The 26,972-nt window shown below is 42.1% G+C and overlaps 2 protein-coding genes and 1 long non-coding RNA gene across 8 annotated transcripts in view; 2 read left to right on the top strand and 1 right to left on the bottom strand.

Annotated features, from left to right (window-relative positions):
* The window catches only part of LOC308593963, a 223,796-nt gene that overhangs the window by 61,278 nt on the left and 135,546 nt on the right, over nucleotides 1-26,972 (top strand). The window lies entirely within an intron of this gene.
* NRSN1 (neurensin 1) overlaps nucleotides 1-26,972 on the top strand; it is a 92,190-nt gene that overhangs the window by 39,819 nt on the left and 25,399 nt on the right. The window lies entirely within an intron of this gene.
* The window catches only part of DCDC2 (doublecortin domain containing 2), a 48,667-nt gene that overhangs the window by 15,184 nt on the left and 6,511 nt on the right, over nucleotides 1-26,972 (bottom strand). For all 6 annotated transcript variants that reach the window (XM_081206478.1, XM_081206476.1, XM_081206477.1 and 3 more), the window contains 7 exons: nucleotides 26,298-26,651; nucleotides 23,404-23,455; nucleotides 7,805-7,881; nucleotides 7,586-7,717; nucleotides 2,633-2,779; nucleotides 1,419-1,473; nucleotides 286-436 (listed from right to left, as the gene is read on the bottom strand). In XM_081206478.1, the coding sequence (XP_081062604.1) occupies nucleotides 286-436; nucleotides 1,419-1,473; nucleotides 2,633-2,779; nucleotides 7,586-7,717; nucleotides 7,805-7,881; nucleotides 23,404-23,455; nucleotides 26,298-26,590 (907 nt within the window). In that variant the 5' untranslated portion in view covers nucleotides 26,591-26,651. The remainder of the gene's footprint in view (nucleotides 1-285; nucleotides 437-1,418; nucleotides 1,474-2,632; nucleotides 2,780-7,585; nucleotides 7,718-7,804; nucleotides 7,882-23,403; nucleotides 23,456-26,297; nucleotides 26,652-26,972) is intronic.

Raw genomic sequence — 26,972 nt, forward strand, 5'->3', positions numbered from 1 at the left:
AACAGCCTAATCAATGGAAGGGATTTAAAATGCAAAGCAACCCTGTCCTTGCCCAAAAGGGTTTATTTCATGGACAGGCTTTCCTAATAGTCTTGGGGGGGGGAAACATTTAAATATATACATATCTTTAAGTTAAGAGGGCCATGTCTGGAAACAGCAATCTTTAGCAAAATTCATACCCGCTCAGGATAAAAGCACAAGAGTCACAAATAGTAAAGGCAGCCAAACTTTAAGATTTGGCCACTGTTCTTGTTACTTCTTAAAATAGTGTCTTCAGGTACTTACCATTATCTGGGGGAACATGAGATCTAGTCACTGCTTTTACGTTTTCTTTTGATTTAGCAGGTTTTTTAATATCTTGATTCTGTACGTGCTTTTCCTTTCTCTTTGGAGGTTGAGGAGAGGACACTGTCTCTGCTGTGTCAGTAGATTTGGACTGGTGGTTCCATCACAAAAAGGAGAAGGAGACCATTTAATTTGTGAAAACTTAAAACAGAACTTTACATAGGCTGCAATCATATATACCAGGAATGTCCAACAGGTTGATCACAATCTACTGGCCCGTGGTCCCCACCCCACCCCCCAAAAAAAGCTCAACAACCTTAACAACTTTGGTAGATCACTGTCAGTTTTTTATAGAGGGAATAGAACAGAGTCTCTTGAAAGTTGGACATGCCTGATATATACACACCTATGGACCTGGCGTTGTGGGTTAAACCACTGAGCCTATGACTTGCTGATCAGAAGGTCGGCAGTTCGAATCCCCGCGATGGGGTGAGCTCCCGTGGCTCGGTCCCTGCTCCTGCCAACCTAACAGTTCGAAAGCACGTCAAAGTGCAAGTAGATAAATAGGTACTGCTCTGGTGGGAAGGTAAACGGCATTCCTGTGCACTGCTCTGGTTTGCCAGAAGCAGCTTAGTCATGCTGGCCACATGACCTGGAAGCTGTACGCCGGCTCCCTCGGCCAATAAAGTGAGATGAGCGCCGCAACCGCAGAGTCGGTCACGACTGGACTTAATAGTCAGGGGTCCCTTTACCTATGGACCTGAAAGTAAACCCCCATCAATTTCAATGGGGCTTTCTTTTAACAAGACATTAACAGGATTGCACTGCAAGCATCCTTTTCAAGTGCCCACATACAAAATCAGTTTTATTATCAATATTCCCAAACTGGAATCTTGCCAAGAGCATGCTTTGGATTTAAGGTTGGAAAGTAATATATTTGATGACAGAGGCATTATTTCATACAATTTTGCGGGTGACAAACATGCAAAGGAAATAAGAAGCTCAAGTCTCTTAAACTTCTTCTTTGTATCCCAAGAATGCTTGTGTAGACCCGCAACAGAAAATAACATCTTATCTGATAGAGTTAAACAAGCTGTTTAACCATGAAACATATATTACTTCTGAATACTTACACTCCCCTTAGACTTTCCAGATCCACCAATAGGAGGTAGTGAAGATGATTTTGAGCTGCAGGAAACAATAATGGTATTTCAGGTTTAAAACACTTGGAATGTTCTCAACATCATGAATTATTATGCTGAAACAGCCTATCTATTGCCAACAAACATAATGGCTTTATAAGGGTGCTTCTAGACGGTCACTATTTCCAAGTGCAATTCAATCATGTGCTGGCAAATCCAGGTTGCACAATCAAAGTCAGTTTGGTGTTCTTGCTTAACAAACCCACTTCTTCCAAAATGGACTTTCTGCAGTAAGGAAAGTGAGAGGCAAATGCACTGCAAAGTGTGGGTAACAAATTGACTGAAGTAATGCTGGATAACGTCCACCCAAACAAATCAGAATAGATGCTAAATAAACAGAGGACACCATCTCACCGCCGCACAAACTTTCTGCAAATGAATCATGATGAATGCTCAAAAACAGGTCATCTGGAACAACCCAAGGTATTTAGAATCAAATGATTTTGTGGTATATTTTGCAATTGTCACACATAGGAAGGACCCTATATAATATAAGAAATTACTGAAAAGCTAGAAACCATTTCAGATATTCACAAGCCATGGTCGTCAACTCAAAGACCAACTGCCGAGGAAGCAGTTACATGCAGTTGCATACAATGCCCTTTTATTTGTGGTCTAATAAAACACTTGTGAAGGACAGTAACTTTTGCAACTAGGCCAAAATAAATTTGCTCAAAAGGCTATGAAAAACTAGGAATGGAAAACTCCTCAAGTGAGAACCGTTGACTTTGCCAGTTTATTCAAACAGGAGCTCTGATCTATCACTTTGTGAAGAAGGTTAGAGTGAATTAAGCTACCTTTAGGGTATCTTCACTCTGTCAAACGAAGCAAACCCTTCTTTATCCTTCTAACCTGTTGCTTTGGGTCTAATTCACACTATATGTTTTTGTCTGTGCAAGTAATCATAACTTAGATGCTCATATAAACAAGCAAAACATGTGAACTAGGCAATAAAAGAGACAGATATCAGCAGCAATTGCAGCTGCACTGTGTAACTTCTTCTCACCTATAGAACCCAAAAGTTACAAAAATCCCATCCACGTCAAAAAATGGGCTTAGCTGAAGTACACACCTGGATTCGTGGCACTGTCTTATCATAATTCATGTTCATAAATATGGCTAGTACAAAAACCCATTAAACTTACCCATACGATCTCCTCATGGTGGACTTGGTGAACAGCAATTCACTATAGGGCAACTTCTTAAATTTGTCTCTGCCAACCGCTACGTAAAACTGCCCATTTTCCAAATCCATCCCACTCTCGACAGGTTTTCCATCTAAAGTGTAGAGCCTGTAAGATATATGAGCACTTTCCTTTAGCAACTGAAATAAATAATCCACACCCTTCAAAGAGTGAACTAATCACTGAGAAGTTTAGTGGTACAGTGTGAGCCCTCTTCCAGAAGAGAGAAGACTTTGCCCTTGGAGCCCACTTTGCCCCATCATTGGAACAATGTCAACTAAACTGGAAGGAATTGTCTGAAGAACCACTGGCAGGGCTCCCACAAGTTGTGTGTTATGATCACTGCATCAGACCAATGAGTCTGTCGTGCCAACTGGAAGTGGTTTCTCCAGGGTTTCGGACAGGGCTCTTTCTGAGCCCTACCTGAGTTTGGTCCCACGTTGTAGAGGAAACAAGCCTAATACAATATGTCTTTTCCAATGCCTTTCCATGTAAGCTTTATCAGTACTCGCTTTGTCCTTTTTCTTAGAAACAGTGACAACGCTTCTTGTTTTTAACAACAGTTTTTGAAATTGGGGTGAGCTGTTTCTTTAAAAGCATTTCTCAGTTGCTTAATATTTAAATCTCTAAGCTCAGTTGGACTGTTGGCTTGGAGGGGTGCAGGATTGCTAAATGCATATATTGCTGATCTAACAATAACAATAACAATAACAATAACAAATAATTTTATTTATATCCCGCCCTCACCCTCTATAACTCTGAAATTTCAGGTTTCCTAGAATACTTTTTTTGGGGAGGGGCATGTTCTATCATTTGCAGAAACCAAACTTAGCATTTTGTAACCACTTACGTTATACCAAACAAAAAGGCAAATCTACCAGCATCTCTTAAATATCCTGGGAAGCTCTGTTCCACACCTGCACCACTAATAAGAGCCACTAGATGGGATGGAAGGCCAGTTCATCTATAGTGTGCTTTAAAATGCTGATGGGAAATCAGTGTAGTTAATTATTCAGCAGTCTACTGGTCAAAACCTCAAAGAATTCAGCAAGTGTAAGGCCCCCTTAAAGGAAACGTCACACTTTTAAGTACTTGAGCTCAGAGTGCAGTAATTCTTCCACATAGCTCCATACTGACCATTGACTGTGTCGTCCACTTAAACTTTGCAATGTGCTCCTCAGATCAGAAAAGCTCTGAGTTTATTAAGAAAAAATACTGACACCAACACAAATTGCCAACAAAACCCATTTAGAACTAGCCAGATTTTGAGACATTCTAACTGATTTGTTAAAATGTGCACGTCTACTTGAATTTCCCATAGCCTAACTGGGTTATTGTGCATGTAGCTAAACTACTGTTTGACATGCAGTTGCGGAGCATTCACTATGCTAGTAACCGATATTGAAATGTTAGCTGATGGAAATGAACCCGAATGTCACTTATAAGATTAAAAAAAAACTGTGACATGAAGAAATTTATTTCACAAAATTTCTAGATGACCCTTCAACACAGACAAGTGATTGCAAGGCACTTTCCAATTAGTATAAAACAACATTAAATAATTCAACAGTAAAATGCAATCATTAAACCCAATCATTGGCAAGACACAACAGTACATGATAAACTTCTGAAGTTATTAGAAAACCTCACTAATTTCCTCCCTGAATTCGGTAGTGGACATTCCTTCTTTCTTTTTAAGCAGAGAAAAAGGGAATTGACCTTCACCAATTTTGCTGCAAGTTTAAAGTGAAGTTTTACACAAGGTAGGTTGTGATGGCAGCCAAATTTTCAGCGAGTCTGCATAGTATAGGAGCGAGTGTTGGACCAAATCGCCAGTTGGCCATGAAGCTTAATGGACAGCCTTAGAGACAGTCCCTAACTCTCAGCCTGATGTACACAGCCATGAGCTCCTTGAAGGAAGGCAGGAAATATACATGTGAATCATTGTGAATGAATGAATGAATGAAGTCTATAGCAAGTGAGACAGAAGACCTGTTTGTCCCAATGAGGTTAGACAAGTAGGTAAGATTTTAGACAAGTATATTGGTGCAGAGGTAATACACCATACACTGGTTATACTGCAAGCAGACGTTTCCATTTTTATTCAGCTTATGCAAAACAAAACAAAACTCTCTCACATGAGCAACCAGTTACCACTAATTCCCAATGTTGCCACAGTCAGGGACCACCCATCACTGGAGCAGTCACCATAAACAGGGTGATGCAGCGCACCAGCCATGACTCAAGCAAACATAAACACGCATTTCCCATGCTGTGATTTTTATCACAGATGTGATTGATAGGCATTCTTCCATTAACTAGAATTATAACTGAGGGAACATCCCTTAGACACTGGAGTTCACATGGTCAAATGGAGCTTGTGTGCATAGAAGGAAGGTTCCTTGAGAATTACAACTTCTGCAGCCCAATCTAAACAGGTCCTCTGCTTCAGGCGGAAGTGGCTGTAGGCATGTGCAAACTACAGGGTTGTGCTCAGAGCTGTCAGGCTGGAATGTCACATCCACTTGTCAAATTTGGCCTGCCAGGGAGCAGGGAAATAAGGATCTGGCCCGCCAGCCAGATGCAGTTCTCCACCCCTGCTCAGTGCTATTGTGATAAGAATTTTGAGGTCTTAGGTATATGTTAAATGTTCATAAGTGTACCAACCAAGCAAGCACGTACGTAGTTTAGCACAGGAAGACCGACCTGAAACCATTTTGATTCCCAAACTGAGCAAATGTTTTCTCTGCAAGGTCAAATCCTGTCTTAAGGGTACATTTAAGATATGAATAGGGTGTGAGCCTGTGACCTGGCCCAGGAACTAAGAATTTATCATTACAAAAGACTGGCCAGGCTCCCCATGCAATCCAATCAAGTAACCTGCCAGACAGGAGATAAACAAGGACAGGAGAAAAACAACATTCAAATTTCTGTTTTAGACCGCCTTTTCTGTGGTGTAGGTATGATGTATCTGGGGGGTGGTCTTAGGTTACACCCCTTCTGTGATGTATTTATGATGTATGGACAGGTGGTCTTGAGCTCCAGGGCAGGGAATTTAAAATGTCTACATAAGGCCTTGCACGCCATTGTTCGGGGTTCCTCCTCCCTCCTGTGTGTGGTGAGTGAGGACCCTGTTGCAACAGATCAATAAAGATCAAGCTTACTAGCTGCTTTGCTTCTCCATATTCTCTGGTTGGCCTCTGTTATTTTCTCCTACCAATAGGGAACCTACGTAGGACTCTATATGGGCTCTTGGATACCCCATATGGGTAGAAGGGCAGATTTTGTTTACAACACTATACAGTACAGGGTTTGCCTGCCCATTAACCTCTCTGAGGCACCAGAAATGTTGCATCAGCGGACAGTGTGGTGGGGCAGTGGCTAACCTGGCCACCTGGCAGGGGAGTCATTGCTGCTTCCTGGAAGGGAAGTGAGAGGAGCAAGGCAAGGGGGAGGGTAGCAACGTGGGAACACACTAGCAGGGCCAATCCAGCACTCCTACTGGTACATTTGCAATGCCAACTTCCTACCACCTTACCCCTCTCAGTAAACAACAGCAACACAGCTGCCGGGAGGTCAAGTAAGTGCCCGCATTGTCCGCAACTGAAATGTAATGCACAAGCCATGCCATTTGTATGGCTACTGATGTGTGTAATTGAGGAAAAAGCCCACACTAATGTTCAGATCGGTCTTGGCTGTACTGAACCCTCTAAACATTGCATCCATTTCTTTAATGAAGAGTTTTTATGTTTTTCAGAATCAATGGCCTTTACTGGAAGCAAAGCTAATGATAGTTCAGCTACCACAAGTCACAATAGCTAATTTGTTAATTATTAAACAAGCAATGATAAATCATACTAGCTAGCTCAATGTGTCCTCTAACGTTTTAAGAAATCAAATGCAAAAACTGGATTTACAGGAAACATGGAAAAAACAAAAGGGAAGAAACACAGTGTGCTGTACAAATGCCTCTCAAGGTAACATGCTTTACCTTTTGGGTTTTCCCAAACAAAAGCTCTCTTCTGGACCTGGACCAGTTTGCTTTCAAACCAGAACTGGAAACCCCCAATCCAGACGTTAACAGCAAACTATTGGGACATTCCAACAACATGCAGGGTCATGCAAACCATCCCTGTCTTTCAAGTGCTGCCCCAAGTTTTCCATATTGAGTGGGAAGATCTCTAAAAGGGGTTTCTAAGCATGTTCGTATGAACACAGGGTTCCTGGTCACTTGGAGACTTCTGTGTTCCCTTCAGACCTTCACACTGAATGTAGGAAGTCAAGGTGACCCACATGGGACAGAAATGTTGAGGACGGGGCAGTGTGCCTCTGCTGCCCTCTTCACTCTGAATGTCTGAAGGTGGCTTTTGACTTACTGTGAACAACGGAATGAAGAAAGGTATTCAAGCAAAGATGAGAAGGCAGAAGCACAGAAGTCCTAGAATGGTTTGGCCACAGGGAAGATCTAAGCCAATGCAGTTTCCCCCCAAGCACTGTCCTATAGTTACCTGAGCCATTATCATAGTCGTGTACATGGGGTGACCCAGGTGTGCTCAGGCACACAGTAACGTTTATTTTAAAATAGTCTGGAGATTGTGGTGAGGAGAAATTACGGAGCGGAAACCTAAGGATTTCCCAGGCTGCCTATATGGCAAGACACTACCTGCCAGCTGCAGCCGATGCAAGGCAGCCAATACCACTTTCAGGTGCCACTGCAGAGCATCAACTGAGCAAATAGTTCATGCATTTGCTGGCAGCTTCTAACAAGTAGCAAAAGGGCTGAAAACCCAGTTTATGATGCATATGTACAACATTAGAGCACTTTCGCCCCTAGAACTTGGTCCTGCTCAGCTGCACCTTGCTAGCAAAAACCTGAAACTGTGATCACATTGACAACGTGCCATTTCATCTTACCTGTGCACAGCGCCACTTCTGAGTGTAACCTTTTCAGTAACCATTTCAAGAACATGATCCCATTGATTCAGTGCTCTTCTGGGGATGAAAAGACGCACAGCTGGGCTTATGAGGTCACCATTAGCAATCAGGCTAAGAAGAGGACAGGAAAAGTTGCAATCAGTTGGATGTTCTTCAAAATAATGATGCTCAAACTGCCTATCAGAAAACCCAACTTACAAAACAGTGCAAGGCTCCTGAAGAGGCTTTCTAAACCGGGCAGACACATTGATTCTGCTGTGGGAAACTGGCTTCACCTGAAAGATTTAAAAAATAAATAAATCAGCAACTGATTCTGTCTCAACTTGTCATTATGTCAACTTTTAAAATCTTAACCTTATTCTTCCCAGGACCAATTTTCTAACAGAACCTTAAGCATAGTACATACCACTCTGGTTTGTAGTCATGTTTTATTTGTGCTTTTGTTGACATTGTGCTTTCCAATTTCTCATCAAAATCCTTCGTTTTTCTTCTTCGTCGTAGCTGTGTTATTTCTAGCCACGACTTCCCTGAACTTCAAAAGTTAATTAGTGCCTACCGATTTGCAAGTGGTGTTGCTGAGTCACAGGAAATTTGGCCTCCCAGTGTCAGATCTGCTAATTTCTTGGCTGTTTCTCATAGTCCATGTTCAGCGGCTTGGAAAGAAACCTATCTCCCATTTGATACCAGCCAGGAGGCTATCAAGCTATATCCACCTTAACAGCTCCTCATGTCTAAATGAGGCAAAGTATTGGTTTAGACATAATATTCTGTAAAAGCAGTCCAAACCCAGTTCAGCAGAACATATCTGAGCCTATTAATCCTATACATACATGAGGCTTGTGCCTGTGGGCATTGTCCTCATGCACCCCTTCCCTCCTTTCTGTGCCATGTTTAAAGATTTCCTGTGTTAGGGGACAATCCAACCCCAAAATCCACAGGGACAAGAGAGTTGGGAAATGGTGGATCTCTGGCATAAGCATCAGATCCCGTCTGAGCTGTAGATACACTACCATAATCCATCTTCCCGGCAGAGCCAGGCCTCAGCTGGCTGAACCAAAACCGTTACGCCAGCACAAGCCCCCCAAAAATGGCCATCTCAGGGGAGTGGCAGGCAGTGTTGGTAGCAGGCCAGAAGTGCCAACTTGGCCCTACGACCATGGATGCCTGGGGCCATGGGTGCCATGGAGTGTGTATGGCACTGACACTGAAATTTGTGGGTGCCCAGCCTCCTCATGGGGAATTTTGTGGGTGCTGGGTCACCCAGATCCCCAGGGAGTTGCCACCTATGTAACAGGCTATTTTTGCACCCACCACAAAAAATAAGCAACTTTAATTCTTGAATTAGAGAGGAACCATGAACTGGAAGCATGATGTTCCAGGGAGAGGGAGAGATTTCCTTAGAAAGTATTCTAAAAACTAGCAATATTTTTCAGCTCCCTAGCTTTTCAGGAACTGCTAGAGCTTTTGCTCTACGTAGTGGGTCACAAGGACTAAGTGTAGAAGTATTTATCTAGACAGTAATGGATTCCAATGATGATTTATTAACTATTATTTCCATTTATATCCCACCCTTCAGAAAAGAAAATCACACAGCCCAGTGCTTCTACACATATATTCAAATGCACTTCTGAGCCCTTTCAAAACTTCCAGGATGACACATCCTTGCACTCAATTCTCATACTGACATCCAGTAAGCTACACCTGCAGTTAAAATATACTCAGAACTACCCACTTACGGTACCCCAGTAAAAGTTTCAGGCAAACTATTACAGAATTTGGACTGCTAATGGGGCAGCCTGGCACATCTAACCAGCGGGAAATCAAATCTTTTTCTAGATGGTGTTTTGTATGTGACTTCAGAGGATGTTTGCCTTCTAACATTGCACAGCTAAAGAAAGACTCACTAATCATAAAGAACAAGCCATTGAAAAGATTCCCAGAAGTGTGCAATTAATTAGTTTCCTGAAGCTGATGAAACCTATCAAAGCTTCTCGACAGGATACTAAGCTATAGAGTATGTTTCCTTCTTTGAGTCCTTGTGGAAATAATCCACCCTCGCAATGATGTGGGGAGGTAAAAAAATATATCTGAAGGGGTGTATATCTTCCAAATATAGATGTTGCAGCAATCTGATTTTTAAATGAGCCTCTAATCAAAGAGTCATTAGTATTTTTGCACTCCTTTGGTGCGTCTGGAAAACAAAACAGTTCCATTCTAAAATAAGCCAATCATTTGGGAGTGCATGGTGTGACCAAGGCATGTTATTTTTTCTTTTGAGAATAATTACAAAGTTATGCTGATTTGTTAAGTGTGTTTCAATGGAATGCACATCATTATACAGACACAAAAAAATACCCCTGAAACACACAACTATCAAACAACAGGAAAAACGAGCACATTACCATTTCAGGACCTACTGAAATCAAGAGACACAAATAAGTCCACTGATTTCAGTTGGTCTACTCAGAGTAGAGCAGAGACATCACCTTGCCAACAAAGGTCTGTATAGTTAAAGCTATGGTTTTCCCAGTAGTGATGTATGGAAGTGAAAGCTGGACCATAAAGAGGGGTGATTGCTGAAGAATTGATGCTTTTGAATTATGGTGCTGGAGGAGACTCTTGAGAGTCCCATGGACTGCAAGAAGATCAAACCTCTCCGTTCTTAAGGAAATCAGCCCTGAGTGCGCACTGGAAGGACAGATCCTGAAGCTGAGACTCCAATACTTTGGCCACCTCATGAGAAGAGAAGACTCCCTGGAAAAGACCCTGATGTTGGGAAAGATGGAGGGCACAAGGAGAAAGGGACGACAGAGGACGAGATGGTTGAACAGTGTTCTCGAAGCTACCAGCATGAGTTTGACCAAACTGCGGGAGGCAGTGGAAGACAGGAATGCCTGGCGTGCTCTGGTCCATGGGGTCACGAAGAGTTGGACACAACTAAATGACTAAACAACAACAACAACTCAGAGTAGGCATTAGTTGGATATGAGATCATTCCATGATTCTGGAGTTTACACTGCAATTAGGTAAAAAAATCCATTTTCTGAGAATTATAGAGATTAAGGGTGAAATATGCCCATACAGTGGTGCCTCACAAGATGAAATTAATCCGTTCCGCGAGTCTCTTCGTCTAGCGGTTTTTTCGTCTTGCGAAGCAACCCTATTAGCGGATTAGCGGATTAGCGCTATTAGCGGTTTAGCGGCTATTAAAGGCTTAGCGGATTAGCGGCTAAAAGGCTATTAGCGGCTTAGCGGCTTAGAAAAAGGGGGGAAAGCGGGAAAAAATCGGAACACTTGCAAGACGTTTTCGTCTTGCGAAGCAAGCCCATAGGGAAAATCGTCTTGCGAAGCAGCTCAAAAATGGAAAACCCTTTCGTCTAGCGGGTTTTCCATCTTGCGAGGCATTCGTCTTGCGGGGCACCACTGTACATATTTTCAAGTGTAAGAGTAAAGCAACGAACTTCTCAGAAAAATCTATTTTCTTAAAAACAAAACTTTAAACAAAAGTTCATATACACTATGATTATTCCTTTTCATACAACCAGTGAACACGTTAGAGGGAAGGAAGAGCTCACAGCAACTGACCCCATTCCCAGTCTCAGTTCATTCATTGGATCTTTTTTATCAAAGCCATACAAGTTATACTCTCATGGGCTTTGTTTAGAAAATCAGATGGATAAATCGGTTCAGGAGCAAGGACAGCATTCATCGGTTCATCTGAAAAGAGCCACTGGTTAGCCCTAATAAAAACAATATTCAGCTAACTCTGCAGCTTTCCTGATTAACATTTGCTTAGACATTTGTCATTTTGGTTACAAAAAGAGCTTTGTTTTCACAGATTTGATTACACCAAATACCAAATATATGTTTGCTTATAGCAGATACTGCAGTGAGTTCCCTAAGCCTGCATCTTGTATGCATTTTCTCGTAGAGACAGACAGATTCACATATTTAGGCCTCCTGCACTGTCCATAGTTACATACTGTTTGCATTTTATTGAGGCTGGGAGATCTGATGCCAACTCTGATAAGCTGAAATATACTCAGAGTCGCCAAGTGATTTCATGCTCTTTATTCAGCTCATAGTGGTGAGAAGGAATGAATGAATGTCCCCTCAAAGTATCTGCTTTATATACATTATTTACACAATGGGCTGTACATGATTGGTTAATTCTGGAATTCTACTGTAAGCCAATCAGGTTGTGGATTCACTTATATCTGGAGCATGATTGGGTGGTTCCTGCCAACCAATCATACTGCTGCATTGTTCTTGGACCAATCAGACTGCTGTATTCTGAATCCTATTGTTCTAGGACCAATCAGACTGCTGCAATTTGGATCCTATTGTTCTAGGACCAATCAGGCTGCTGCAGTTTGGATCCTATTCAACTCAGTACATAACATAAGCACAAGGGGATTTCTCCTGTGCCATTTCAGAGGAGGAAAGGGAGTGCTTTGAGTTCAGTGTGGAGATGCAGAATGTGCTCTTCTGCCCCACTAATGGTGAAATTATGCACAGGTAAAACAATCAACTGAGGGACAGCCTGTAAAATACTTGTGGTTGGATTACTCTTTTCCTGAACATTTTTGTTTTGGGGAAAAGCACAAGCAAAAGACTGCAGACTTGAAGAAGAAGAATAATTTTATTATTTATACCCCTCCCATCTGGCTGGGTTTCCCCAGCAACTCTGGGCGGCTTACAGCACATAAAAAAATGGAAAAACATTAGCCCTTAAAATATCCCGGTACAGTGATGCCTTCAGATGTCTTCTAAAAGTCAGATAGTTGTTTATTTTCTTGACATCTGATGGGATGGTGTTCCACAGGGCAGGCACCACTACCAAGAAGGCCCTCTGCCTGGTTCACTGTAACCTCACTTCATGCAGTGAGGAAACTACCAGAAGGCCATTGGAGCTCGACCTCAGTGTCCAGCCTGAACAATGGGGGTGGAGGCTTGGAGGATCAGTAGGGCAGAAGAATAAAGAGGCTTGACCCTGCTAGGATCTTTCCTGTTCCAAATTGCTCACTCTCTGCTCCTTTTTCCCACAGGGTTGGAAAACACCGGAACCAGTTTCAAACAGCCTGTCTTCAAGATCCAGCTTCTTTTGATTGTTTTTCCTTTAAAAAAATGGTATGGGGGGAATGATATAACTGTGTAATGTGATATTTTGGCCATGAGCTATGATAGTTGATCAGTGAATGGTGTTTCTCAGATGAACTATGGCAGCACACTCGTCATATGACCTCCATGCTGATGCCCAATGATCTGCAAACTGCCATCGGTTCAGGTTGCACAGTAAATATAGTTTTTTAAAAGGTTTAACACTTGAAGACCATGGTCCAGTGGCATTGCCTCCCACAATTCTACCTGTGTGGTAATATACTGAACTGGAGGCTCCATTGCACACACGCCCTAAGTTCCAGTTTCAGGTTTAGAGTTCAGCTGCTCATATATTTATTTACAAATCACCACAATACAGCATTGTCTGGAATACGATCCCCTCGGGAACCACAAAGTAATATATTAACCAACGTGGAATCTGTAATTATGTTAAGGATCTCATATCACCACAGCCTTTAATCGCCTGCTTAGTAGACAGATCCTTAGCATGCTTCAAATGATATCAATAATCCAAAGTTACTCAGCTGGATAGACTCAGTTGGACAGGCTCTATTTACCTCAGCTTCACAGGCTCAAACTTCAACACAACAGCTTGCAAATCAATGGGATTTAAATGTATTAATTTAATTTAAGAAACAGGACTCTTGGTTCCTAGATTGCTTTAAGCGGACTGGCTGTGATCAGGAGATCCTCACAGCAGGTGAGACACATGTTAAGGATCTGTCAGGAGATCTAAACCAGAAATTATGTGAGAAACGTTGAGTGCCCAACTCAGTATTTCCTTCATAATGCTAATATGGGCAGCATTTGCAGGGAGAAATCAGCAGAATGTTTGACCCCTACACCCTTTAGTCCTATCCATCAATTTTCTATTGCTAATTCCAGGGTCTGAATTTGAAAGCTAGGCCAAGAAGGAATTGTCTCCGGGAGGAAGGATTTTGCTATGGATAGTTGGTTAGAAGGGGGGAGGGTGTTAAGTATGCTTCCTTCTCATCATTGATCCTCCCCTCCAAGTTCCCAGGTACCTTGATAAGAAAAAAGGCCTGGAGCCATGTAACTAATGTCAATTCTAATAGTCCAAATAATCTTCCATTGGGAGGAGAGCAGGGAAGTGATTGACTGGGAATCACATACTTATCCGCAAAAGATTATTAGTTGTAAACTGCTATGAGTGCATATATGCAGGAAAGGGGAAAACATTTGACTTGTATCCATTCTACTACAAAAGTATAAGTTAGGTCTAATAGCAAGGAAATTAATTTTAGAAAATAAAACTGTTTTGCTTTCCCTACAGCACAACAAGACTGCACCAGTTTATGTGAACAGAAACAGTAGTGACAATAAAGAGATGGGAAGCCTACGCTTTGAGTTGACCTTGGTTTGCTGCATTAAGTGCAGTGCAGGCCAAAAGTGATGAGTTACCACTGTCTCCTGAACTTGGTATGTTAGTGGAACAGGAGACATCAGCAAAAATGGTAAGGGAGCCACTGAGCAAAAGACATAACTTTGCTTGACACGCCACTTTTAGAGCTGCCAACTACTTAAATAACTTTTAGAATCACCTGCCTTTTTACTGATCAGTAAATTAAACAATTAAAAATAAAACACATTTTCAAATTACCAAAGCTTCAGTAAAGGCAACCTTTCGAAATACTGAAGGGCATGCAAAATAATTTACAACTTAGGCGGCAATCGGGAGCAGGGAACCTTTATGCTCCCCCACCCCTTGAGCCAACAGACAGGTGGGCAGAGTGACCACCTGTCAATCACCTGACCACATGATGACTCAAGGGGAATGCTAGGTGGGGGGGGTCCTGCCCACCCCCTCCTCCCACCCACCTGTCCTGCGCCATGGGGTGGGAGGAGGGGTTCTGTTCTGCCCATGCATTTCCTATAGGTAATGTGCTGGCAAAGCAGCATGCCACAACTGATCTCTCTGCTCATCAGCTGATGAGAAAAGACTTCAGTCCTGCTCTCTTCAGGGAGCCATTTCACCAGCATGTGAAGCAGATCCCAGCAGGATTGAGGAGAGGAAAAACACTGCCCATCAGCTGACATCACTCAGTGAGGTTAGCTGACAAGTGGGCATGGTTTTGGAAAAATGGGCTTGCGGACCATACTGGACTCCCCAACAGGCCAAGATTAACCTGTGAGCTGAAGCTTCTCTGTCTGTCATATCCCTTTACCTGGACAAGTCACACTGAATCAATAGGACTTACCATATTTTTCGCTCTATAACACGCACCCGATCATAACACGCACATAGTTTTTAGAGGAGGAAAATCCGTAGGCATGCCACCCGTAGGCATTCCCTCCATAACACGCACAGACATTTCCCCTTACTTTTTAGGAGGAAAAAAGTGAGTGTTATGGTGCAAAAAATACGGTATTTCTAAGTAGTCAGGATTGTGTTGTTAATGCAGACATTGTCAATACCAGTCAGTGTCTGTAGAGTCATCCTTACTTCTTTTTCATTCCATTTTACAATTGACATGGAGGGTCAATATATATTTGTGTGCTTTATTTTCAGTATCACAAATTAGAATTTGCCCTTGCCAGTTAAAACAAGTCTCTTCCTATCGGTCACTGAAACACTTGATTAGTATCATTAATATCATGATTAATATCATGATCCTATGCATGTTTTACAAAAGTATGTTCCAACCTAAACTTACTGAAGCTTGCAACTCTAACCATACTTACTAAGGATCACACTCCCACAGAATATTAGTACTGTAAAGTAAATTCCAAGTTCCTAGAGAATGGAGGAATATTTTCTTCAATGTTTTCTAACTAGTAAAAGTAGATTTTTCCTACATCACTCTGGACACTTGGGTATGTAGGAGGGTGGTTCATCACTCCTCCAAACAGCAAGTTCAGTTGGTGAGAATTGCAGCCAAAATGGACCCACTGAGGAACAAGAAGGAGTTATCACCATGCTCATGCTGAACCCTGACGTTTACAGTAGAAAAAGAACACCCTTTTTAAATAGAAAAGAAAACCTAAGAGAGCAAACAAAACCCCAATGAGATCTAAGCATGCTCACTACCTATGAGAGGGGGAGAATAGGGGTGAAGGGTTTCATCTAGACATCATGTTCCACCTCAAAGTTTTGTTTTTATTTTAGCCTCTGAAGTGTAGGTGGGTTCCCGCATGGCAAGACACAGTGATAACAGCAAGAACCTTTATTGAACTATGGAACTGGACAACAGGCGCAAAGCAACTGCTTATATACATTTCTGGAGGCCTGGGCCACTCTCACTCTCAACATGATTAGCTGCCTAAACTTCCAAGCTGCGAATCATAAGTCATAGTTTAAGGGCCAATGGCAGAGGCCCAAATCCTGAAATGTTCTGTGATTGGATATCATGTATCAAATCAGAACACAGGGACTCAGAATCCTTAGTCCAGACTCGAACTCAGGCAAACACAGACCACTGAATATATAACAGCCTCCTTCTCAGGCTCATCGGGGAAAGAAGTTAGATCTTGAGTTGAGAACTCGGGGCCCCCTGGGCAATCTAGTCTCCAGCCTTCCCCTCCAGTCTGATTTTAAACCACCCCTTTCCAATAATATTCTTCTTGCTCTAGTATTTCTCCCTCTATTTCTGTGGAATGGAGCAACTTAGAAACAAACACCATTGCATGTGTATTAAGTATGTTTTGAAAATATGTTGGGAAGATGACAATAAAAATCCACTAGAGATCACACAAAGAATAAGGCTTGAGATACACCTAAAAGATGCATATAGGCTTCTGTTTTATGCGCCAAGAGGTACTACTATTGAGTACACAGGCTCCACTCTCTCTGTCTAAGGGTCTGAGCCTCAGAGGCCCTGGAAATCCTAAATAGGTAATCAGATCTACTGCTAAATTCACAACAAAGTGATAACCTACAACAAAATTGCTTCAATTACCATCTGCAGCTGATTAGCCACAATACCACCAGAGATCAATTTTTTCAGAGGATGGGAGGGGGGAAAGCGGGCTGAATTCAGTCCCTCCACCCTTGTCAAACCAGTAATCACTACTTTTACCAACAGCTTTACTGGGGTTGTACATGCAAGGTCTCTGTTCCTGCACAGGAGTAGGAAGTAGACTATAAATGTATACGTGGATCAAAGCTATGATATATTATGACAAGTGTCCTACTATGTAATATTCAGAGTATATGCGCTGAAATCAATGTGTCTGAAGTGAGATACCACCCAATGACATTGTATGTAACATTCATTCTTATACCATGATAAACCTTATTCAAAAACGTTTAGACAATTTAGCAATTTGTCAATAAAAATCCAACAGGGGTACTTACATCTTCCAATGCTAACTGTTGGCAAAAAACAAAATAACACATTTAGCATGTTACACTCATTATCATTTGTTTATTTTCAACATATTTTTAAAGCAGGCTGTTTTAATATGAATGGATGCAGTGACCTATCTGATATAGTTAAAATAATATCTGTTTATCAGATATAAAACTGGCCACACTGTTCTTTTATATGCGTGGAAACTGATCAGTTATCACTATTCATTAACCCAGTAAATATCTTTATTCTCCATCTCTCCTTACTTCCCTGTTCTATTTTGCCATACTTTTTCACAGAATTTATCTATGTTCCAGTCTAAACTAAAATTACAGTATGACTGTTGGGTTGAAAAAGACATTCTAGCCCTACTAAAGCTTTTATGTTGACATGATGGAACAAATTGATTTTCATTTTCCAGAATTCCACTCTCCACCTCATGCCTAAAGCAGCATAAATTCCCACAAGAATCAGCAGCTTGGTCTGCTGATCAGATGCAAACTATTTCTAACCTTTTTTTTGTATTTTCTCTTTTGCTCATTATGCATATAAATACACACACACACACACCCCACTTCATTTCTCCCCCCACTCCACCCTAACAGGTAGCTTTGGCTTTCATTTCTGGTTCCAGAGGCATCAACAAGCTATTAATGCTACACCAAGGCCAATGGGGTAATCTCTTCACCTCAGAGGGCAAGATAATATGAAGCACAACGAGGTGATTTGGCTTATACTTACGTATATGGTTTTAAAAATAAACATGAGAAGGCTGCAAATACTGTGCACCACTACCATACCAATTAGCTTTTGCCACCCTGGGTTCCTTTGGGTGGAAAGATAAGATATGAAATTAACAAATAAACATGCAATCAATAAAATAGACTGAGGCAAATAATTGTCAGGCTTTGAAAAGGTAACAGCCTACTTCATCTGACGTGCTTAATGGTAAGGGGTACTTACTTAAGATTCAAGCAAATTCTATTTTGGATTATCTACCATTACTGCATTTGAGCTCTGCACCCCTAAAATTGTTAGCTCACACTGTTTGTCGTATCATATTTCAGTTCAATCTCTTTACAAAAAGCAAGCTTGGATGTATAGTACATCTAGAGGCAAATTTGTTCAACATCCTCTTTTTGTTGCAGGATTAAGGATGTATATATCTAAACGGAACCTCAATTTCCAAATCTGATTCTTCATAAACACATTCTACCTGGACCTCCTTATATTTTGAAGATTTCGTTGCACAGCACATAGTAAGTTGATCAGCTCATGTAATGAACCATGGTTAGCTAGGGCAGTTCAGTACAATAGTCTATTATATTCAGTCCTCCCTGGTAAACCTAGTATAAATATTTGCATTCCCTTAGGACAGACTGAGGTCAAGGGAACCCAAAAGTCTGATTACATGCTCTTGCTATCAGGTTGAAAGGCTATCAGGCAAATGAAAAGAAACCAGAGAGTGTAAAAAAAATGTTTTAAAAAATATTTAGAACAAAGGAGAAGCTTATTCAGATTTATGAAATCACTGTTGTTTGCATATGATTAGATTGTCCCCCCCCCCAAAGCAATAACAGGTTACTCCAAGTATGTGGATGCTTTGCATCACTAACAGAAGAAATCTAGTCTCTCTTATCAAGATTTCACAGACTGATCTGTGAGTTAACCCCTCTTCTCACCCATTTGCATCTTGTTTTTACATATATGCATAAAGAGATGGAGAGAGCGAGCAAGATGTTGGCCTACTCATTTGTTACAATGACAAGGACAAATTACAGAAAATGAGGAGGTCTAAGCAAGCATATTGCCAAACATAGGAATTAATGTCAGATGTCTGCAAAACATGCATATAAACATTCAGTAGACTACACAGAAACACTAGTTCCTTTCCCCAAGCCGCTCACTGGCAGAGCTTCTTCTCCACACCTCCCCTGTCACAACCATAGCCTGTTTCCTTCTGAACATGCTTAGGGAGCTGTATTAGCACAAAGTGCAGGATCATTCTGTCTGCACATGTGTACCTCTGCAACCACTTTGCAGAAATCCTAGGGGTATGCCGGGTAAAAGGGGTTATCTGTGTACACAGACATCCTTGTACCAGCGTTGCCTCTTGCTGGGACTGGGCTGGACTGTATTCATTGGTATAACCACAGATTGGCATGAAGAAACATTTTCAACCCAAAGGCTTTGTTTCCTCATGCATAGCCCACAGGTCAGTGTTGAGAGGAACGATGGGCAAAAAGTGGGTGGAGCTACATATTTACCTTTGTACAGTAGCCTACATTCCAACAACATAAGCCACATGTTTCTATACTTTCACCATCCGGGAAAGCTAGGGGCATTATTGCAGTTGACGGACATATTCTCACCAGGCAAAAACACCTGAGGCAGGTGTAGAGCAGTGCTATTGTGGGACATGGCCTGGGGAGAGTTCTAAGGGTGAGACAGAGATGCCTGGAGGGCCACATTTAGCCTCCAGGTCCAAGGCTCCCCACTCCTGCTATACACAGAATTAGAATGTTTGGCCATTATCTTTCTGAAGGACATAGTTGCAATTAGCAAAACATGCGTAAAGCAGAAGCATCATCTTTGTTTTCACAGGCTTTCTGGTCAACGTTGCACTGAATCCTCAAGGTATTCATTTCAGAAGAATAACAGTGTTTGTGTGGCGTGTTGTGCTAATTAGGTTACCAAGATACTAACTATCAAACAACTTGGAGAGCTATGCTCTTCCAGAGTTTTAAGATGCTAAATCCAGTGCTTCAGGAGCTGGGTCACTCAACCAGCAAGAAATAAAGCTATTGGTTCTCCTTTTTAAGTATGAGTCATTTTTATTCTACAATACTACAATCCCATAAAACATAATGGATTGCCCTTTTAATACAACGCAAATGCTTCATTCATGCTGTTTTAAACAAATCTTATTTCTGAAATGTTTACTTATCCTAGATAGTAAAGTTGTCAGCACATAATTTACTTCACTATAAATATAGGAGATCCCTGTTCTGGATCTTTCCACCAACCTCTTAAAGAAAATATGTTCCCAGGACAATCCTCTACACGCCTACTCTGAAGTCCCACTGAGTTCAACGTGGCTTAAAAGTGGGTTTTGAAATGCTGCCTAAATTAAGATGACTTAAGACACTACTGAAAATGTATTTCATGGAATGTGAACGTACAGTGTGCTTTGCAATGAAAGACGCTGTAAAACAAATAGAATTTTTTACATTTCGTTATCTAACGGCAATGACTGAAATTACTGCATGGGGAAATCTTGATTCAGTGAAGATTCATTTGATATGCTGCCCAGTCCTGTTTCCTCCTCTAGCTACCACTTAATGCAAGAAAAAGAGTTCCAGCTAAACAATTCTACTCCTCTTGCTTCCTCAAAAGGAACAAAACGGTATGGGGGTGAATAGAATTGTGAGTTCTGAGTTGCACAGGATTGCACTTCCATCTAACCACTTTAGTAAATATATGTGAGGCTTAGATAATGCTAGGGTTGTACATATTCAATACAGTTGTTTTGGTGAGTGAACACCTTGCGAGTCGAACGTTTTGGCTCCCGAACACCGCAAGCTCGGAAGTGAGTGTTCCGGTTTGCGAACGTTCTTTGGAACCCGAATGTCCGACGCAGCTTCCACGGCTTCCGGTTGGCCGCAGGAACTTCCTGCAGCCAATCTGAAGCCACGCCTTGGTTTTTGAATGTTTTGGAAGTCGAACAGACTTCTGGAACAGATTCTGAGGTGCAATTGTCCATTCGCCACACAAGTACAAAAACTATTGTACCATTTGGCACATCACATTCTTTTTCTTAAATCACTCCCTTTATACTTTCAGAGAAGACTTGGAAATTTATACCTGAATCCTACATATTTATCCTTGGGGGAGGGGGGTATCATTGATTTCAGTGGAACCTACTTGCAGGAAGGAATGTTGAAGACTGTAATGTAACATAAAGGAGAATAGATTGAGGAAAACGTTCAATGAATCAGACAGCTGAAAGTGATCAAAAAGACATTTGAAACAACCTGCTGCAGACAGACTAAGATAAAACAATCCTACCACAGATCAACCCACATTATTTGGATTTCATAAACTCACAAGGTGCCTGCAGGGCTGATACTTCCAGATTACAGTACTAAAAGAAGTCAGCCAAGTCACTCACTACAAAATATGGTTAGTTTTTAAAAACACCCTAGGATCACAAGCCAAAGAGACGTCAATGAAAATTCCTCCCTACCTTTAAATGTCACAGCCAATAGGATTCCCAAATATAAGCAAAATGTAAGAGCTGAACTGCAAAGGCAATCAACTCTACAGATCAAAGGCAATGTGCATGTTATTCACAAAAATAAAAATGGTAAGGAAAGAGCACTTAAATTATGCTCACTTTTAACTCGAGCCTCAAATTAGGCACTTTTCTAAACAAATCTAAGTTAAGGTGTGTTAACTTGGGCGCTGTGGTCTAAAGCATTGAGCCTCTTGGGCTTGCTGATCAGAAGGTTGGCAGTTTGAATCCACACAACAAGGTGAGCTCCTGTTGCTCTGTCCCAGCTTCTGCCAACCTAGCAGTTCAAAAGCACACCAGTGCAAGTAGATAAACAGGTACCGCTGCGGCGGGAAGGTAAATGGCATTTCCTTACGCTCTGCCTTCCATCATGGTGTTCCATTGCACCAGAATTGGTTTAGTCATGCTGGCCACATGACCCGGAAAGCTGTCTGTGGACAAATGTTGGCTCCCTCGGCCTAAAGTGAGATGAGCACCGCAGCCCATAGTCGCTTTTGACTGTACTTAACCTTCCAGGGTCCTATACCTTTTAACCTATTATGGCATGTACAATTGAGTAGTTTAGGTGTTATTATTTCCGTTTCTTCATTCTACATTACACACTCCATCAGAAATTGTACTTTCTCTAGCAATGAAATCCATTCAAAGATTTTACTGACGTAAGTTTGGCAGAACATGCTGGTGGAATTAGAATTACTGATACTATATAATTAGTCTGTCTCACTTGCAGGAAATAATCACTGTAAAATATTAATTTCCTATTTTATATCTGTGTTAAATGACCATGAACTATAGTAACAATTCTGTTTGAATAGTGCAGCCTGCCTTTCACTCCTCTTTACAGTCTTTTCTCCAGGGAAACTGGTTCCGCGAATAAGACAAGGGATCCACAGCAACAAAGAAAAAACAAACACAAACAAATAATCCAGAAGACACTGGATTTTAACTTTAAAATAGATGCTGAGTTAGCATAAACTAACTAGAAAGTTCATACATCACACCAAAAAATGGTTGCCACAAATAACAGTTTTGAACTAAAATTATGGTCTGAGCTCCCAAATATTACAGGATTACAAGTTGCAGGGGTTTCCAGAGGCAAAATTCATTTGTTCTGTTTCCTGTAGTTGTGAAACATGATTAGGGTCTGTTAACAATGCTGAATGAAGACAGGTGGTGGGAGGCACCAGCTGGGAACCCCGAAGGGAAACCCCCGAGGAGGAAGGCTCAGAGCCAGGGGATTGGTGGTGGGACACTGAGGAGAGGTCAGAGGGAGAAGATTGAGAAGAGGGGCTGGATGCTGGTGGGGCAACAGGGTTTAGCGAGCAGGAAGAGCTCATGGCAGAGAGCAGTTCAGATTCCGTGACTAAAGCAGGGGGCAGGGAAAGAGGCTGCTGAAGAATCCAAGGAGTCTCCAACTCCTGCTGCAACAAGCTCTGCTCTCCCCAGTCTCCAATATCATGCAGGATAATGAGAGCGGAGGAGACACAGTTTGAGACTGCTTGGGAAACATCTAGGAGATGAGGAGCCTTAGATAGGGTGGAAGGCAGGGACCTTCAGTCCTGGCAATACTCCTGGAAAGGGTTGCTGAGTTGTATGCCGTTTCCTTGAATAGTTAACTTCCCTGACAACAGAGCCCTGAGCCTTTCATGCTGACCATAGGCGCCGACTCCAACCCTGACAATCAGCTATCAATACATGCGAATGCAAAGAGTCTTGTGGCACACGACAAATTCATTGCCTGCAATCCACTTCATCAGATCATTAATAAGTTACTGCCTCTTTAAGAGAAACCACGTGGATGTCTGGGGCAAAGCAGATCTAGAGCAGTTGTGTTAAAAGTTTTAAGTGAGTGGAGCTGTCTGTCTAGATCTCTCTCAAGCTGTTAGGGTGGCTCTTACAGTGTCTACTCAAAAGCAAGCGCCACTGCGTTCAATGATATACACACCCACCCACCCGGTAAGTGATTTCAGGATTGTAGCCGATTCAATAAAACTTTGCTTTGTTTTCATTTCCCTAGACTCAAGTATAATACAGATTGATCCTAGTTTGTTTTAATGTATAAATTACTTTACCTCATTACTTATTTCCATAGGCCTTTTCTTCAGTTCTCCAATGTCCAAGTAGCTGCAAATCAACAAAAGGAATATAGGTTATGTAGAAGAGCAGCCTACAGTGGTGTAGAGCATGCCTTCATGTTCAGGGTTCCAGCCAGAGAGTCATACCCTTTTACAGGAAACTCGGTTCCGTCTCACCTCCCTCCACCCTACGCAGTTAGCATTTCACGTCCACCAAGCATGCACAGTCTCCACCAAATATACAAATACATACAGAGAGAGACAGTGCATTTACATCTGCCAATCTTGGGAATGCCCCAGGCCTGCTGAATATCTCCCTTTTGTGCATGGGTGATGCTACTTTGGCTTCAAAAAGACCCACAATCTGATAGTGGTTAGATGAGTGCAATTTGGGGGGGGGGATGATTCATATGTGAGGCATATTTATTAAACAAAAACATTCAAAGTGCAACCATATACACATCTACTCCAAGTAAGTCCAACTGAGTTTAATGGTGTTATTTCTGAGATAGTAAGCAAGCTATAAGTTTGCAGCCCAGATAGTAAACGCTGCCTTTAAATCCCAATAGTGTCCATCAGCAGACAGGGAGAAAACCCTTTACTTAGAATGCTTTGCTAATAGTAAAGAGAATGATAAATCAAGAAGCAGAAGAGCCAAGAGACCCTAGCAGGCACTGCTCACAATAACTGAACCATGGTGCAAGTTATACATTATTTTAGCAAAGAGGAACAAGACACAGTAACACAGAGAGATGGGATTACCCATACCCTAAATCAGGCTTCCTCAACCTCGGCCCTCCAGATGTTTTGAAACTACAATTCCCATTATCCCTGACCACTGGTCCTGCTAGCTAGGGATCATGGGAGTTGTAGGCCAAAAACATCTGGAGGGCTGAGGTTGAGGAAGCCTGCCCAAAATTAAGGAACTCTATAGTCTAAGGCTGTAATGATGGCACAGAATTGATTGGTTGGGATTCTTACGTTTTGATAGGCATGGTTTCATGATAAAAAGGCAAAGGACCCCTGAAGGTTAAGTCCAGTTGCGAATGACTCTGGGGTTGCGGCACTCACCTCGCTTTACTGGCCGAGGGAGCTGGCCATTTACCTTCCCGCCGGAGCGGTAACTATTTAGCTACATGCACTTTGATGTGCTTTCGAACTGCTAGGTTGGCAGGAGCAGGGACCGAGCAATGGGAGCTCACCCCGTCGTGGGGATTCAAACCGCCAACCTACTGATCGGCAAGCCCAAGAGGCTCTGTGGTTTAGACCACAGCGCCACCCACATCCCTTTTTGGTTTCATGATAGGACTCTGTATTTAAAAATGGCATCGCCTAGTAACTAATTGATATGTCCTGCCAGCAGCTAAATACAAATGGAAAATGGATACAATTTTATGCAAAGCTTTTTTTAAACTGTCTCACTGAATTCCTGGAATTTCAAAAGTTGCTAAGGGCTCAGCTACATTAGTAAAGAAACAACCATTTGAATGTGCTATAATCATGCAACACCAGATGGTGCCAGAGAGCAGGAAATTTTTAGACGCGTTTTTCCATAGGGGTTTTTTATTTTGCTATAACGATCTAATTTCTGACTTATTTATAATGTTTTTTCCCTGTGTGTAAATCCACCCAGTGTCTCCTATGACTTCTACTGTGCCTAAGAAAAGGAACAGCTCTGTACATCTGAGGGTGCAGCTCTTTGTTCATCTACAAAGCACTGACACACACTCTGCGTCCTACATATATTTATCTTCACATAAAAATGACCTTTAAAACAATTATATACAATGTCCTTAATTACAACTTTTAAGAAAGTCTAGTTGACAGATCCCACTTCAGTTTACACTGGCCAGCAAACTCATTCTTCTTTATTGCTGTGCCCCTTCCAACTCTACAATTCTATGATTCTATGGCTAAAATGCTTCATTCTGCCACATAAATTAGTTGTATATTTAGCCATTTGTTCTTAGCTTATGCAGCTGCAAGTGTGGGGCTGGAGGCTAAAAGGCAGAGCATTGTAAAATAATAATAAATAAATAAATAAAGGCAGAGCACTGAGTGACAAAAATATCTTCAGTGATTCCTATACCATCATTTACCCAAGAATATCCCCAAGTTTTATTATTTTAATAGAGATTACCTGTGCTTCATTAACATAACCATTAAGGCTGCAATCCTATACACGCTTACCTGGGAGAAGGCCCTATAAAACAAAGCAGGACTTACATCTGAGCATGCCCAGGACTAGGTTATATTTCTCTGCATTCCACATTTACTGGAACAAAGCCAAAGCACACATAGAACCCGAGACACAGAAATGTCAGACACGATTACCAAATACCACAAAATAGCCTCATGTGTCCATTGATGAAGTTAATAATGTTTGAACAATTGAAGCTTTTTCTGTCAATTGTTGTTGTTTTTTTCTCCTCAGGGACAAACATTTCATGTTGAAATGATAGAAGCACCTTGCAGGAAATGTGCACAGGGGATAAGGGGACTGGGCAGATGAAACAGAAACACCTTTCAAGCTGCAAAAAGTCTCAGTGCTTATGCTGATTCTAATTTTTGAGGCATCTGGATAGTGCCTTTAAAAAGAGCACATAAAGTTAAAGTTTCCAGGCCATTTTGGTTTGCTTTTACAATGGTACCTCGGGTTAAGAACTTAATTCGTTCCGGAGGTCCATTCTTAACCTGAAACTGTTCTTAACCTGAGGAACCACTTTAGCTAATGGGGCCTCCCACTGCCGCCACGCTGCCACCGCATGATTTCTGTTCTCAACCTGAAGCAAAGTTCTTAACCCGAGTTACTATTTCTGGGTTAGTGGCGTCTGTAACCTGAAGCATCTGTAACCTGAAGTGTCTGTAACCTGAGGTACCACTGTACTCACTTGAGTTTCTTGAAGGCCTCCCTGCCACCAGCGACATAGTGCTCTCCGCTCTGAATCTCATCTAGCTGTCGGACGCGGTGGCCACCGCGGGGGGTGTAGATATTCCGCACGGCCCCAAAGGGAGCATTCACCCCACCGGTCACTTCTTTCAGGAAGACATCGAAGCTGGACACCTTCTTCTCGTGGATGATCACTCGGCGCCCTGGGAAGAACGGATCTCCGTTGCGATACACCATCACGCTCTTCACCACCGGCTGCGACAGGCATGTTGGCTTGGCACTGGGACTGCTCATGGCCCTGCTTCGACCCACGTCTTCCGATTCCTCCTTTGAACGGAGCCTCTGGCCCGCACACCTGTTGGTTCAGCAAGGAACAGGCTTTATTCTCCCTACCGCCTCTCTCTCCTGCAGACCTGTTAAAATCCCTGTTTGCAGTACGCGTACTGCATGTGTACACACACAGTCAGCCAAGACGGGCACACTGGGAGCACCACCAATGGTATCTCTCTGCCTAAAAGTACCAGAGATGCTCTTAGTGCCTCCCTAAGGTGTCAATTTCAATGCAGTTTAAAGAGCAACTTGTGCTAGGCAACCAGTTCTCGCCACTCTCCGGAGAATGGTAATGCCATCAGGAGTTTCTTATCCTATATACTCAGTCTACAAGCGTAAAGCAGAA

Source organism: Podarcis bocagei, assembly GCF_964188305.1.
Source record: "Podarcis bocagei genome assembly, chromosome: 8".
Classification (NCBI taxonomy): Eukaryota; Metazoa; Chordata; class Lepidosauria; order Squamata; family Lacertidae; genus Podarcis; species Podarcis bocagei.